Source organism: Asterias amurensis, chromosome 14 (genome assembly GCF_032118995.1).
Source record: "Asterias amurensis chromosome 14, ASM3211899v1".
In the NCBI taxonomy this organism is placed as follows: domain Eukaryota; kingdom Metazoa; phylum Echinodermata; class Asteroidea; order Forcipulatida; family Asteriidae; genus Asterias; species Asterias amurensis.
This window is the reverse complement of record NC_092661.1, coordinates 17,677,174-17,692,041: the sequence shown is the minus strand read 5'-3', so window position 1 is coordinate 17,692,041 and position 14,868 is coordinate 17,677,174. Positions and strand designations below refer to the sequence as shown.

Sequence of the window (14,868 nt, the reverse complement as noted above, 5' to 3'; positions counted from 1 at the left end):
TTCTCGGCAGGGCCCAGCTCTCCTACACATGCCTCTTCAGACTCTATGCATCTTCCGCTTGCTGTACACCCCATCCCAGCAAACACGGCAAACCAACAAGGGCAACAGGGAAACTAAGAAGGTTACAGTGTCAAAGGTCACGACTGCCGTGCCGCTGGGTCAATACCTGGAGAAGGTTGACCAATTGAAGGCCATGATGGAGCTAATGTGGTCAAACGCTACGGCCTTGTCAACAGATTTGCTTAACTACAGGTAATTTTAAATTCCGGTGGAAGGGATCCAAGTTTAACACCAGGCACTATGAACTTCCCCCATGGTTCTCCAACACCCAATTTCAAACAAGGTGAATTAAAGGCAGATAAAAAACTCTTGTGCCAAACATTACTTATCTGCTGGTTGTCCTGGACTATTTTTGATAAGGTCCCTAGAGCAAAGTTAAGGTACATAAAGATATTGATATTTTACCATTGTTATGATTGTATTGATATTGCAATGTCAATTTGGAGCTTGTGTTATGTTTACGTTGTTGTATCTTTTCCCAGGTCCAATGGAGTGAAGCATTTGCTATTATCCCTGAGCCAGCTGTTTGTAACTCTAGAGCCTTTCCTCCTGACATCTGACATTAATGCATGGCAGAGCACCCTGGAAGACGTCATCACTGCTGTGACATCTGTGGACACAGACCAAACAGTACTCAGATCATCACTGTCTGATCTCAAGGAGGTTATTGCAAGAAGTGTCTCAGCTTGTCAAAGCGTCGATGCTGATGATTCTGTCGGCAAAAGGTCAAAGGTTGTCCTGGACGAGGTTGCACCAGATCTAAAGGCTGCTTTGAGCTGCATCATGGATCTCTTGCAGATGAGAGAATCGGTGTCAGAAGGCGGGATTGCTTTTGAGAAGTCAGATGATCCGATGGAGCTGGACTTTGCCGAAGAGATGTTAGATGAAGCAGTAAGCCCCAAAGGTGGAAGGAATCATCTTGTGGACCTTTCAAAATTAGGGAAGGGTTGGACTCACCTTGGCTTACTAGAAGTTCAGCTTCTGGCTCCCAGGGGTCCAGTAGACCCTGCTGAGAAGAAAGCGCTTAAACTTCAATATGTCAAAAATGAGGTAAGTCGGGTGACTCTTTAATAACCATAATAATAACCAGTTTTTATATAGTGCTTTTCACACCCGAAGGGCATTTTAAAGCGCTTCCAACATTATTACCCCTGGTCACTTGGGCCTTAATTCATTCCTGAAACCATCTCAGCTCCCTGGGATTGTACAGCCTGTGCAACAAATAATGGGCTTCTAAGCTAAATCAATCACAAGAACCATCTCTGCCCTCACAGGTACCCATTTACTCCTAGGTGGAGAGAGGCAATTATAGTTAAGTGTCCTGCTCATTAGGGACACAAGTGTCAGGACCAGGTCTGCATCCATAACAAGTCTAAAGGGATAACAAGCGGCGCATGACAAGGGCTAGGTTTATTCGGGCTGGTCAGAGACGCGCAGTTTTCCACCTAGACAATCAGAAAACTAAGGTCAAAAGAAATTTCCAACTCGTGAAAAAAACATTATTATATTTATTCAGAGGAGGTGCGATAAGAAAGCAACTTCAAGTTTGTCTCTGCCAATCCTATTTCATATTACTAAGAGGTTCCCACTCTTTAATTTCAGGTGACCGATTTAAGTAACCAGCTCAGAGTTCGCAGTTTAGAGTCCCAGCTTTTGACGGGAAGGACCCTTGAAGAGGTACCTCCACACCATTTGCCTGAGAGAGTCTGTCTTGAACAGGCACGATTGGAATTACTGCAAGAGAGAGTACCAGAACTTGCTAAAGAAACGGCTTACAGGCCCCAGCCTCCAAAGGTAAGTCTTGGCACAATTTCATAGAGCTGCTTAAGCACAAAAAGTAGCTAAGCACAGCAAAATTATGCTTACCAGATTAAATAAGGTACTCAAGGCGCTTGAACAACATCTTCAGACAGGTTTTTGAATCTGATTCGGCAAAATCAGCAGCTTCTGCCAGAAACACAACAGCAAACCCCCATAGCTTAGCGATAAGCGTTACTTGGTATTACACAACACACGGGACCTTTGCAATAATAGTGAAGTGCCCTGCTTAAGGACACAAGTGGCAACCGGGACTCAAACCCACACTCTGGTGATCAGAAACACTAGAGTTTGAGTTTAGTGCAACTGACTGCTAGGCCACACAACATGAGTCAAACATGTGTATCCTTAAGCGACTGACTTTGTTATCTTAGTGTCCTATGATTTTATGTTGTAGTTTGATGCCCTGCTTAAAGATGTAACCCACTACCTTACAAGCATTGGATCAAGGTCAACAGTAGAGGGTCTCCTCAATAAACTGACTGCAACCTTCGACACCCTCAGTGCCGACGAGTCAGGTGGCACGGTGCCGTATCATGTTAAAACCGTTCTAAGTGAAGAGAAGGCCTGGCAGAGCTCACAGTTCCAGTTCTTGCGTAAGATAGAAGGGGAGTACCCTCTCTACAGGGACCAGTGGGCGGGGCTCGTTACCGCAGTGATGCAGATGCAGTATGGGATCAGACTGGTAGCACACGCCCTTTACGGCTTGTCCGAGAGAGGACGCATGTCTGAAGGGGACATTTCCAGCGAGGCAAGCCTGGGTGTTTTGGCAGAGTTTCCGATCTGCTCGGAACGTCAAGCTGTTACAGGAAGAACGCTTCAGTTGGTGAAGAGTTTAGCATCGTACTCTGCAGTGGAATCAGAACCATCTGCATATCCAAAAATCAAGATGAGGTTAGTCCTGCACTGTTCAGGGCCCAATTTTATAAAAAATATGCTAAGCACAACAAAATTATGCTTACCAGACTAAGGTTACTGGCCAAACTACAAGTACCACGTTACATATACCATTTGTGACTGATATTTTGCTAATTTTTGCTTAGCAGAGAGCTGTTTAGCAATATTTTCTGCTTAAGCATCTCTATGATATTGGGCCCTGGTCTGATAGACCTTTACCATGCTTCCACCATCTTGGTCATGTTCTCTGTGTCCAATAACAGTAATGAATGCTAATACCCGTTGCACAAACAAGGCACCAGATTATTCTTTTGGTTTGGTAACTTGGTTCATTTACATGCATTTTATAACATATGGGACTTTACGTATTACTAATAATAATAACTAGTTCTTATATAGCGCATTTCACAATAACCGTCTTGATGCGCTTTACATTAGTGCCCTGGTCATTGGGCATTGGGCCAATAACACTTATTAATCTTTCTCAGCTCCCTGGGGAGAATACAACCTGGGCAACTGTAGCGCTCCATAGGCTTTTTCATACACAAAATCAACTGCTACCCTCGCAGGTACCCATTTATACCCCTGGGTGAAGGTGTCTCGCTAAAGGGCACAGGTATCAAAACCGGGGACTCAAGCACACACTCTGCTGATCAAAAACACCGAGATTGAGTCTAGTGCTGTTAACTGCTCGGCCACAACACTCGTTGACCAAAACAGCTGTAGAATTTTTTGTAAACAGCCATTAGGCAAGCGCTAATTGTTGAATGAGGTGCATGCCACGCCTAATGTGCGCGTATCGAGTATTTGCGTTAATGTCGATAATAAAAAATTACTCCCTCTTTGCCCGTTTTCACTCAAGCTTGCTACTACTGTCCTTGGTGCATTCCCGCAACAAAGCCTTTCTTGCTGGCCATCTCGCCTCTGACACCTGCATAGATATCTTCTCCGTCTTGGACCGCATCGTTGTCTCCTGGAGGCAAGCTCAGGATGCTGCCAAGCGTAAGGAGGAGGAGGCAGCCTCGCTGTATAAGTTCAAGGCTAAGACACACGGTGATGGACTGACGGATGAGCAAAGAGAAGAGAAAGAATTCAGGCAGAGTTTTCCATCTTTTGAGACGGTGAGAGTTCAGAAGGGCAAATATCTTACACCCGTTTCAGACAGAACCAAATAGATTAGGAGAGACTCTAGGTCGACCCACATAAATTTTGGTTTCGGACAGGCGAACTTAAGATAGCATTAACATTGGCTTGGTTAATGACAAGATCGACATCTGAAACCAATGCGCTCCAGAGTCGTTTCGTATAACTGCAACAGTCGATTGCAGTCTAGCGCGTCCAGTCGCTCCTAACTGTTTCAGACGTCGAACTTTACATGTACTTAATTCAGAATTTGGCTTGGCGCAACTTTAGAGCGCCTGTCTAAAATGGGTGTTAAAAAAAAAAGACATTTATGTGAACGCAATCCCTGACAGAAGGTAGACCCTGCGTTATTTAATTTCAGGATTTTGCCGACATTGTGGCCGAGCCAAGCCTAGAGAGAATACCTGATGCTGAAAATGAAGAGCCTGACGAGACCAGTGCAACCACACCCCAACTCAGTCAACAACAAATGCACCAAGTCTATTCCATCCATCGAGAACTATTCACGGAACTGGTCCAGACCGGTTGGATCCGGATCCATTCTCATAGCAACCACATAGATGAAAGGCCGTATAGAGAAGTACAAGAAAATAGTTATGCTACGATGGTACAGCTGTATGATAAGGTTCTACCGTTTATGGGTTGGTATTTGTCAAACTGTTGGTATTACTAGTTAAAGGCAGTGGACACTACTGGTAATTACTCAAAATAATTATTAGCATGAAACCTTATTTGGTAACGAGTAATGGGGAGCTGTTGATGGTATAAAACATTGTGAGAAACGGCTCCCTCTGAAGTAACGTAGTTTTCGAGAAAGAAACAATTTTCCACGAATTTGATTTTGAGACCTCAGATTTAGAATTTGAGGTCTCGAAATCAAGCATCTGAAAGCACACAACGGCGTGTGACAAGGTTGTTTTTTTTCTCATTATTATCTCGCAAGTTGGACAATCGATTGAGCTTAAATTTTCACAGGTTAGTTATTTTATGCATACATGTATGTTGAGATACACAAAGTGAGGAGACTGGTCTTTGACAATTACCAATAGTGTCTAGTGTCTTTAAACTGTTTACAATTGAACAAAAAAAGACTCCATGTAGTATTTGTGTTGTTTATAAATTTAAGCATTTATTTTGGGCCTTGCCTCGACGCGCTTCCCGCTAGTTCATTCTTTTTCTGTCTTTCATATATATACATGTTTGGATTACAATGTAGTTCTGTAATATTGTGGAAATTTTTTAGTGGAAATAAACGTGACTAGTATTTCAAGTCAGAAACCACAATGACAACTCGACAGGTCAAAATTAGGGCTTAGCTTGGTAAAGCACCGGCTAGTCCCACTCACATCAATTTTTCTTGGTCCAACCGAAATTTATATAATTTGACAAATGAGGGAGACAAAATATTTACAAAAATAGGGAGACCGCCAACATAGGGCTAGATAGCTCAGTTGGAGGTCGGTGGCTCAAATCCCAACCTCTAATCATAATTTATTTTTCCTACAGAATCGTCATTGGATAGTAAACTCATAGGTGCCCATCTTCTGATGAGTCACAGTCTGTATAGCGCCCTCACTCAGTCAGATAAATCCAGTAACATCGAGCGCCAACAACCATACGACATCTACCATGACGGTAACATTAAGGAAGCTGTTCAGTGCAGGCCACTGCTCGAAGGATTCAATTCACGCATCTCGGAGCTAATGGAGGAGTGGCCAGAACATCCCACACTCAAACAGGTGAAAATAAGGAGCCAAAACAAACGAAATAATCTATAGGTTTGTACCCAATGCGCATGACCAGACTTGATCAGTGTGCAAAGGATTCAGGGTGAAATTCAAGACCAAGCAACGACGCCAATGATCTTGGCGCGCTGAATTTGAAGCAATAAGTTATGTGAAAGCATGACGTAAAGCCTTGATAGATTCATTACTTTGTTTCTAACAAACTCATCACTACTTTTGAATATTTGTGTAACCTCGTTACAGACTGTGCCCATCTGGTTTTGGTTTGCATTTATGGCATTCCATAGTTTTTCAACCTTGGTTGGCAAAAACTGAAGCTGTGACGCTGTAATACATGCAATTTTTCAGCTTATCAGCTGATTTCCTCTTCTTTTTTTCAAAACAATGCCATAGAAAACTAAAAAAAACACTGCACAAAAGTGCGATCGGCCTTTTCCTTTTTTTGCAATTATAAAGTTGCATATCTGAATCTGGAACTCTCTACCACTTAATCTTAGATTTTGTCTTTTTACCACAAAATTCAAATCCCTTCACAAAACTTATCTTATGTCACAGGTTTTTAAGGACTTGTTCTGTTGTGTCTGTTTTTTGTTTGTTTTGTTTTTGGTTTTAACTGCGCCTTGAACACCGAGCAGAGTGGATATGTGAACATGACAAGTCTTTGTTATTATTTCTATTATTATTATTATTAAAGAGGTGTATACTGTTGAAATGTTGTGGTTAAACTGGTTGTGTTTTTGTGCATGTAGTTGGTGATGCTGATTGATCGAATATTGGAGTTCCCAATCACTAGTCCCTTGATGAAGTTTGTCACTGGCTTAGAGATCCTTCTGGAGAAGGCACAGGTAAGTGTGAACTCAATTATATTCATTATCATTAATTCATGACTGCATTGCATTGCAGCAATCAAAATAAGCGTTTGTGATTTGTGGGGTCTTTAAAGACAGTGGACACTATTGGTAAATGTCAAAGTCTAGTCTTCACAGTTGGTGTATCTCAACATATGCATAAAATAACAAACCTGTGAAAATTTGAGCTCAATTGGTCGTCGAAGTTGTGAGATAATAATGAAAGAAAAAACACCCTTGTCACACGAAGTTGTGTGCTTTCAGATGCTTGATTTCGAGACCTCAAGTTCTAAATCTGAGGTCTCAAAATCAAATTCGTGGAAAATAACTTCTTTCTCGAAAAGTACTCCACTTCAAAGGGAGCCGTTTTTCACAATGTTTTATACTACCAACCTCTCTCCATTACTCATTACCAAATGAGGTTTTATGATGATAATTATTTTGAGTAATTACCAATAGTGTCCACTGCCTTTAAAAATGTTATTTCCTTTGCTTGACAGTTTTTGACAGATTTATTTCTCTGGAGGATTTGTATTGGTATGATCTGCATTATCAGCGAGCCTTCAGATTGAAACTTATAAAACTTGCTGGCTTTTAGTTTGAAATTTGACCGTTTATTGATTGAAATTAATATAATTTGTTTTTCTTTCTCTTACATAGGAATGGGAGAGTAACGCTAGCCGTGCCGTTTCAGTCCGTGATCATTTAGAGAAGTTGACAGACTTGGTCATTCAGTGGCGCAAACTGGAACTCAGGTCTGTAGTAACCCATCACCATATCAAAATCAAAATACATGTTGCTGCTGAACTTGCAAATCTTGTGTAGAAGTAGCCTTGCTCAAGGCAGTCGCATTATTCGCTCCGAAAAGACGCAGCTGTAAACCCACCCGCCGTATACCCTGTGCATGGTGTGTGCGATCACACCGAATGACCCACCCGTATACACACTGTCACATCGCACGAATACTGTTCACACAAGTCATCGCACTCGTACACCACTAACCGCATGCGGAGGCCGTCAGGCCGACAGCCTTGTCGGATCTGTATCTTCCCGTTTTAATGTGTTGTATTGAAAAAATTCCAATAGTGGACGAAATTGGGGGGGCTCTAGGATATGCTTGTATGCAGCTCATGAATATTGATAATCTTTCGTCTGACCAATTGCAGACGACACAGGATGGGAAGCAAATGAATTATTCATTTTCACGTCCAATCACGCACTTCCCTTACCACGACCTTTGGACCCTATCATGCGTCCGTGGTGGTGGTGTGTGAGGTAAACATGTCTCGTCTTTCGCGGGCATTATGGTAATGAGCTGATCGTGGGAACTCTTTGCTTATTATAGTAATGAGGTCAGTGGCTTCAACACAGATCCTACAAGGCTGTCGGCCTGACGGCCTCCGCATGCGGATAGTGTACGGGGGCATCGTGTCGTGCGATGTTACGCACAGTGAATACGGGTGGGTTTTACGCACAGTGAATACGGGTGGGTTTTTATACAGCGGCGGTCTTTTTTCGAAGTGAATAATTCGACTGCCTTGAGCAAGGCTAGTGTAGAAGTGGGTAAACAGTGTGGACCAGCAGCCGATTTCAGGAAATGCTAGGATTAATCTTAGCTTGAGTTAGGACGACTAACTCGTCCAAAAGTCATCCTAACTTAGGATGGGTTCAATGCGTTCTAACGTTTATTGATACGGAATTTAACTCATGAATCCTAAGCTCTAAGATTACATTGTAATTCTAAGTTAGTAAGAGTTTGGTAAATTCCACGGTCATGAACACACAAGGTCTACACAAGGCAGGGTTTTGAAACACTATGTTGACTTACCCATGTCCACACAGTGTCTAATACAGTGTTAAAGAATAGGACTGTCCTTTACAATAGAATAAATCCCGGGCCCAGTTTCATAGAGCTGCTTAAAGGCAGTGGACACTATTGGTAACTACTCAAAATAATTACTAGCATAAAACCTTACTTGGTAATGAGTAATGGGGAGAGGTTGATAGTATAAAACATTGTGAGAAACGGCTCCCTCTGAAGTAATGTAGTTTTTGAGAAAGAAGTAATTTTTTACGAATTTGATTTTGACACCTCAGAATTAGATTTTGAGGTCTCGAAATCAAGCATCTGAAAGCACTAAGTTCGTGTGACCAGGGTGTTTTTTCTTTCATTATTATCGATGACCAATTGAGCTCAAATTTTCACAGGTTTGTTATTTTAAGCATATGCTGAGATGCACCTAGTGAGAAGACTGGTCTTTGACAATTACCAATAGTGTCCAGTGTCTTTGAGCACAATAAAACTATGCTCACTTTTGCTTAAAATACCCAGCTGTCAGACAAACATGCCTCACCACTTACACGATCACTGCGTCATTGTCGCACCTAATTGCACAAGTAGTGTAGTTAGTCACGGGCAAACATACAACTTGGACGTATGCGCGCTTTAGTGAAATTTGGCACTTTTGTCTGAGATCCAGGTACTGTTTTTTAGCATTAGTGCAGAATGATATTGTGAAGTAATTTTCCTGTAATGTTAATTATGATTTGTATCCAGGTGTTGGTCTGCTTGCTTAGACACTGTCGCCTACCGTCAGGAACAGAGCGCCACCAAGTGGTGGTTTCATATCTATCAGCTCGTCCAGTCACATCTCCGCTCAGAGGCAACCACTGATCAAGATGACCGCCAAGGTGGAACTGAGGGCCGAGTTGAAGGCGTTGAGGGCGTGATAGCTGCGCTGCAACAGTTCATGGAGGGCTCGAGCCTAGGGGAGTTTCCAACGAGGCTTCAGATGCTCTATTCATTCCACTGTCAGACAGCGATGCAGCCGAGGAGCCCAAAACAACGTGAGAACGACGATCACAGGCTTAGAAGTTTTATTCTAGTCCAGAAATCATTCCTAATATTAATTATAACACACCTCTTGCTTGTTCTGTATTCTGGTTGGCTGAAACATGGTCATGTGGGGTGAACTTATTTAGAGTGTAGTGATGGCGCGTGGGTGTTTTGCGGGAATAGTGCCTGCCCGCTGGGCATTAGTCTTTGAAAACTGTGCCTGGTTACAGCGCCCTCTCTTAACGTGAACCGTGAACAGCAACTACAAAACTTCATTTTTTCCCAGATTTCTGTTCTTATTTCACATTTTAGACCGAGGTGTATTATAAAACACATATTGACGGGCATAGTTTGGTAACTAGTGTACGTCTATTCCCTCGAGGGCCTGTGAGTGACCAGAAAAGCTTTGATTTAAAACCTCGTCGCTACCCTTTTATTCCCTTAATCTTTCTCTGCTATGGCGCTCTGAAGGCTTTTTCAAACACAATATCAACCTCTACCCTCACAGGTACTCATTTATACCCCTGGGTGAAGAGAAGCAATGTTGTAGCCACGGTGGGTGGTGCTGGGCGAGCCCACCCAGAACTAACAAATTCCCCCCCCCCTACACTGTTTCATCCAGTACAGATTTCCCCCAGATTGCACTTCAGCAATGATGGCCCCATATGTAAACATGAATAATGTTGTTGAACCACTCTTCTTTGATGGACTTGGAATTGGATTTAGAGCCTGCCACTATAATTGGTCTACCCACAACACTAAAGAGAAGCATTTAAAATAGCAAAGTATCTTGCTCAAGTGTCATGGCAGGGATTCGAACCCACACTCCGATGACTTAACCACCAGAACCTGAATTCAATGCTCTTAAAGTAAAGTGTTGGTTTGCTGTTGATTATTACTTTGCAGTTGAGCTCTTAAGTATTCTGTGGAATCTTCATTGTTACTACAAGCAGTTCTTGTCAGCAGTGGAGTCCGAGATCAAGAGCCGTAGAGCCCCCATAGAGAAGGAATTGAAGGTAATGGGGCAGTATTTCACTTGAAATTTTTTGCTGATTTTAAACTTTTTGTTATACCTTGTTTTTTTTCTTCTGTTAATCTATTTAGGGATTTTGTTTTTGAATGTTTCTCTGTATTAAGCGTCATGGAGCATTGCTTTCGATGGATTAGGCGCTAGATAAGTTTGTACTATTATTGTTATTCACATAGACTTACTTTGGGTTTAATTTTAACTACAAGTATTTTATGTTCTTCATTTTCAGTTGTATAATGTTTTCTTTATGTGTAGGGGGCCTTGAACTTTCTGGAGAAGTGCGCACTATAAATCAATATTATTATTAATTATTTTACCTTTTGACAAGTTGTCTTTTTCATCTGTTTATTTTCTTCAGGGTTATGTCAAGATCGCTCGCTGGAATGATATCAACTTCTGGTCGGTTAAACTGGCCGTTGAAAAATCACATAAGACACTGCACAAGTTCAGTAAAAAATTTGAGGTACAGACTTCAAAAAAGTAACTCTTATATTTCTCAATTCTATGTTCAGTCATCCTGGAACTGATGTTACAATATAGCATTCAATTCAATTTCAATTCAAATACACATTTATTTCGAAACTTCCATAAAAAATATCGACAATTACCATGTACTACAGAGTAAAGTGTCGTGTATGGTACATAACAGTTACGCAATAAACCACTAGGGCGTGACCACTGGCGAGGCAGCCTCGTGTAGCCCTGCTGGCGGTAGCCCGAATCCAGCAATAAAAAAAAACATTAAGTAGCATTATAGTAATGCTAGGCCGAGTCTAAATTAACGACATTGTCTTCGCCATGGCTGGAATGGCAAAAACTTCTGGGCCAAATTTCATGGCTCTGCTTACCCTAAGCAAAGAATCGGTGCTTATGGAAGCAGAATTCCGTGCTTCCGTCAAGCGGGTTTCTGAGGTTAGCAGGGAATTTGTTTTTGATCAAATGAGGTTTGTGGTGAAACCATGTGCCTAAATCTCTTCAAAGTAGTGCTGGTGCTGAGAAGAACTGATGGTTTGATAACTCAACATGTGGATCAACATGCTCTGATCGTCTTAAACATTAAGCTAAAAAGAGATAAGCAAAATACAGCAAAATTACATAAGACAATAAGAACGACAAAAATACAAACAATGAGATACACTAATACGAGACAATCAACAATATCATACCACAGAAAAAGCAATAAAAAAGATTAAAAAATTCAAAGATAATGTCTTAATAGTATTGATAATGTCAATACCTCAAAAGGCTGATGAACCTAGTAGTATCCCCTTAACATTCTCCTGTGAATAATCGGCTCATGTTTGTTTTCTTCTGGCACCAGACTGAGCTGAGGGAACCATCAAAGTGTGTCTTCACAGACAGTCAAATAGCAGAGAAGGAAGAGATTTCAGCTGGAGAGAGTCTAGGTACTAGTTCAAGGACCTACAAAGAGTTTCTAACCCCCGAGGTATACAAGGTGAGATTAGAAGCTGTAGACCAATCCAAGCAAATATCACGGGCTGTCATTACTGACTAGGCTACAATGATATGCATTTTGTGTTACCTTTTGATGTTTGTTAAATATTGCATTTGTATTGTATTCTGTACCACATGTTCTAGATTTCTTCTCAACTTACATGTAGGCTTGTGTTTTAATTTTTGTTATTGTATATAATGTTAATGTTATTGTTTGTATTTAGCGCCATGAGCACTTTTCTGGAGTTGTGCGCTTTATAAGTTTTCATTATTATTATTATTATTTGTGCTCATCTGTTTTGGATGACTAATAAAGTTTGCCATGTGCTTTTGCGGTGGTGCCCTTTGCAAAGTTCCAAATACAATTGCCCCTTACCAGAGAGAAACTGCTGTGCCCTTTCAAGAAGAGGTTCAAGGCCTGTGTTGCTATACAAACTCACGTTTTGACCGAGCTGCAAAATGCACTAGACTCATGTTTTCTGAGTTGATGTTTTAAGTCCCTGTTGTGACCTTATGTCCTAGAGTAAGGTACAAATCCATAAGTGGTATTTGAATAGCCTTTGTGTAGTCCCCAGAGATCACAGACGGGTCCCGATGTTCGATTACCTGCAAGACTTGCACAGTTTATTAATGAACTGTTAAACTTCATTTTGCATTGACAGAGCTACATTGGCGATATCCCACCTTCTGCCACCATTTTGAAGAGTGACAGTTCATTACATGCAAGGCTGTCTAGTCTCCTGCCACGGATGACCAAACTGTGCCGTTCTTTCTTCAAGAAGTGCCCATACCCGGCTCTGACAACTGCTGTGGACGAATTGACAGGTAACAAAAGCCGATCTAGAATCATCCAATGACCTTAAAGGGAAAGTGTAAGAATGTTATTGGCTACATTGGATTTATGCATATTTTTGTTTTATGTCAAAGCCACTTTAAGTTGTTGACTTGATGATATTCACATAAATCCAATGAAGCCAATGAAATTGGGCTCTGATCAACTTGGTGTTCCAAGTCATTAATTGAGATTTCCCTAATTGTTTTTATTTTCTAAGGTGAAATTGTATCTGGGGTGAAGGAACTGCAGGGTCTGGATGTCACAAAGGTAAATGATTCTGTCTTTTTATGGATGCGTTCGATTAGCTTCCCTGGGTCTACCCTGCGGTGCTCACTTGGGTGAGCCCCTGCCATGAGCTAATCGAACGGTCACACTCGCCCTCTCGTGGTGACGTCATGCACCTCGGGTCACCCCCAAGTGACCCACTCCAAAAGCAGGGCACTGAGGCTAACCTGGGTGAGCCCCTGGAATGACGTCAAAGCTTTGTGCTTGTAAGCTTTTATGTTTGCGCTCATTATAGTTCAGGTTTTTTTTCAAATGCCTATCACATCCCTGGTTGTATAATAAGAAATGCTGACAGCTATCTGAGATAGTGTGTACATTTGGCATGGTCGGCTTGTGCGTAAAGCGCTCGCCTCTCACCAAGGTGACCCCGGTTCGATTCCCAAACAGGATCGTATGTAAGTTGAGTTGTGCGTTTCTTCTCTGCTGTGCCACAAAGTTTTTGTTCAGACCATCCAGGGTTTTCCTCACTAGGGAAAAATCAAACACTTTCGATCTTAGCTGTGCTCCGTGGTCATAATGGGTTGATGTGGCTGACAGCCAATGGTGCCCTTGCATGCCTGCTTCTCGAACATGTTATAGCCGCGTCCTTCCCAATTCAGCTCTTAGCTGTGAGTAAGGATGATTAGCCCCCCAAATTATTATTATTATTTTTATTATTTGATGTTGTATTTATTACAGGACGCAGATAAAGAGAAACAGAAGTCCCAGATTCGTCGGATCCAACAACGAAAGAGGAAGGCCCTAGCTGATCTCTTCAGATATCTCACCACTATCGGTAAAGCATGACCTCTGACCTTGTATTTGAACTAGAGTACATTAACCCTCCTTCTGTTTGACTAGTCAATATCATCCACATGGTTTTGAATGATTCTGAATTCACTATGACAGCCTGCAGTGCGGTATCAGGTTATGAACACAGTATGCAGTCAACCCTCCTACTGTCTGACCAATTAATATCATGTGACTAATATATGTGACTCTTCGAGACAGACTCTGCAAGGGTCGAAACATCTTGCCATTCGGTTGATAAACATTTTGCCACAGCTAATGTATTTGTATGTGCCTTTTGAAACTTTTTGATATTTGTAGTGCTTTTTTAACTTGTGCGAGCAATGTAATTTCTTCTTTTTGGGGTTTAAAGTTTCTTGTGTCTTATGTCTTCTGTCTTATTCTCTTTTTTTCTCATGAAAAGAAAATAGTTAAAAATACTTATGATTTTGTCCAATCATGACAGGTCTCTCATACAGGAAAGGGCTTGCTGTAGTCGTGACATCCAATCAGAATGAGGCTTTGATGGTGCCACCGATTGATCTTGCTGTTGCACTAGATACAAAAGAGGAAGGCATGGAGTAAGTACTCAAATAATAAACTACTGTGTCTATATTGAACCATTCAATATAGCTTGTGCGTAAAGCGCTCGCCTCTCGCCAAGGTGACCCCCGGTTTGATTCCTGGCCAGGGGCCATATGTGAGTTGAGTTGTGCATTGGTTCTCTGCTGTGCCACGAGGGTTTTTTTTCCAGACCATCCGGTTTTCTCCCTCAAGAAAAATCAAACACTTTCGATCTTGGCTGTGCTCCGTGGTCATAATGGGTTGATGTGGCTGGCAGCTGAAGGCGCCCTTGCATGCTTCTCGAACATGTTGTAGTCGCATCCTTTGCAATTCAGCTATAGCTTCAAGTAAGGATGATTAGCCCCTAAATTATTATTATTATTCAGAGACAATAGCTGCTTTAATTACAGCTATTGTCTAAATTTGCTGAAAGATTAGATTTCTACTCTCCCAAAAGGTCAAGATAATAGTAATTAGTTTTATTATTATATTTTTTGTATTATTTGTTTTAATCGCTTTCAAATTTTCATCCAAAATGGATGGGAAAAGTTACTTAAATTTCATTTGATTGAAATGTCAGGGCG

The 14,868-nt window shown here is 41.5% G+C and overlaps 1 protein-coding gene across 1 annotated transcript in view; it reads left to right on the top strand.

Annotated features, from left to right (window-relative positions):
* LOC139946795 (midasin-like) overlaps positions 1–14,868 on the top strand; it is a 96,196-nt gene that overhangs the window by 56,348 nt on the left and 24,980 nt on the right. Inside the window, exons 55-71 of the mRNA XM_071944495.1 lie at positions 11–252; positions 543–1,110; positions 1,663–1,854; positions 2,276–2,772; positions 3,638–3,896; positions 4,280–4,559; positions 5,425–5,657; positions 6,413–6,508; positions 7,172–7,266; positions 9,069–9,358; positions 10,254–10,363; positions 10,736–10,840; positions 11,699–11,833; positions 12,495–12,657; positions 12,885–12,934; positions 13,631–13,727; positions 14,187–14,301. Coding sequence (XP_071800596.1) covers positions 11–252; positions 543–1,110; positions 1,663–1,854; positions 2,276–2,772; positions 3,638–3,896; positions 4,280–4,559; positions 5,425–5,657; positions 6,413–6,508; positions 7,172–7,266; positions 9,069–9,358; positions 10,254–10,363; positions 10,736–10,840; positions 11,699–11,833; positions 12,495–12,657; positions 12,885–12,934; positions 13,631–13,727; positions 14,187–14,301 — 3,527 coding nt within the window. The remainder of the gene's footprint in view (positions 1–10; positions 253–542; positions 1,111–1,662; positions 1,855–2,275; positions 2,773–3,637; positions 3,897–4,279; positions 4,560–5,424; positions 5,658–6,412; positions 6,509–7,171; positions 7,267–9,068; positions 9,359–10,253; positions 10,364–10,735; positions 10,841–11,698; positions 11,834–12,494; positions 12,658–12,884; positions 12,935–13,630; positions 13,728–14,186; positions 14,302–14,868) is intronic.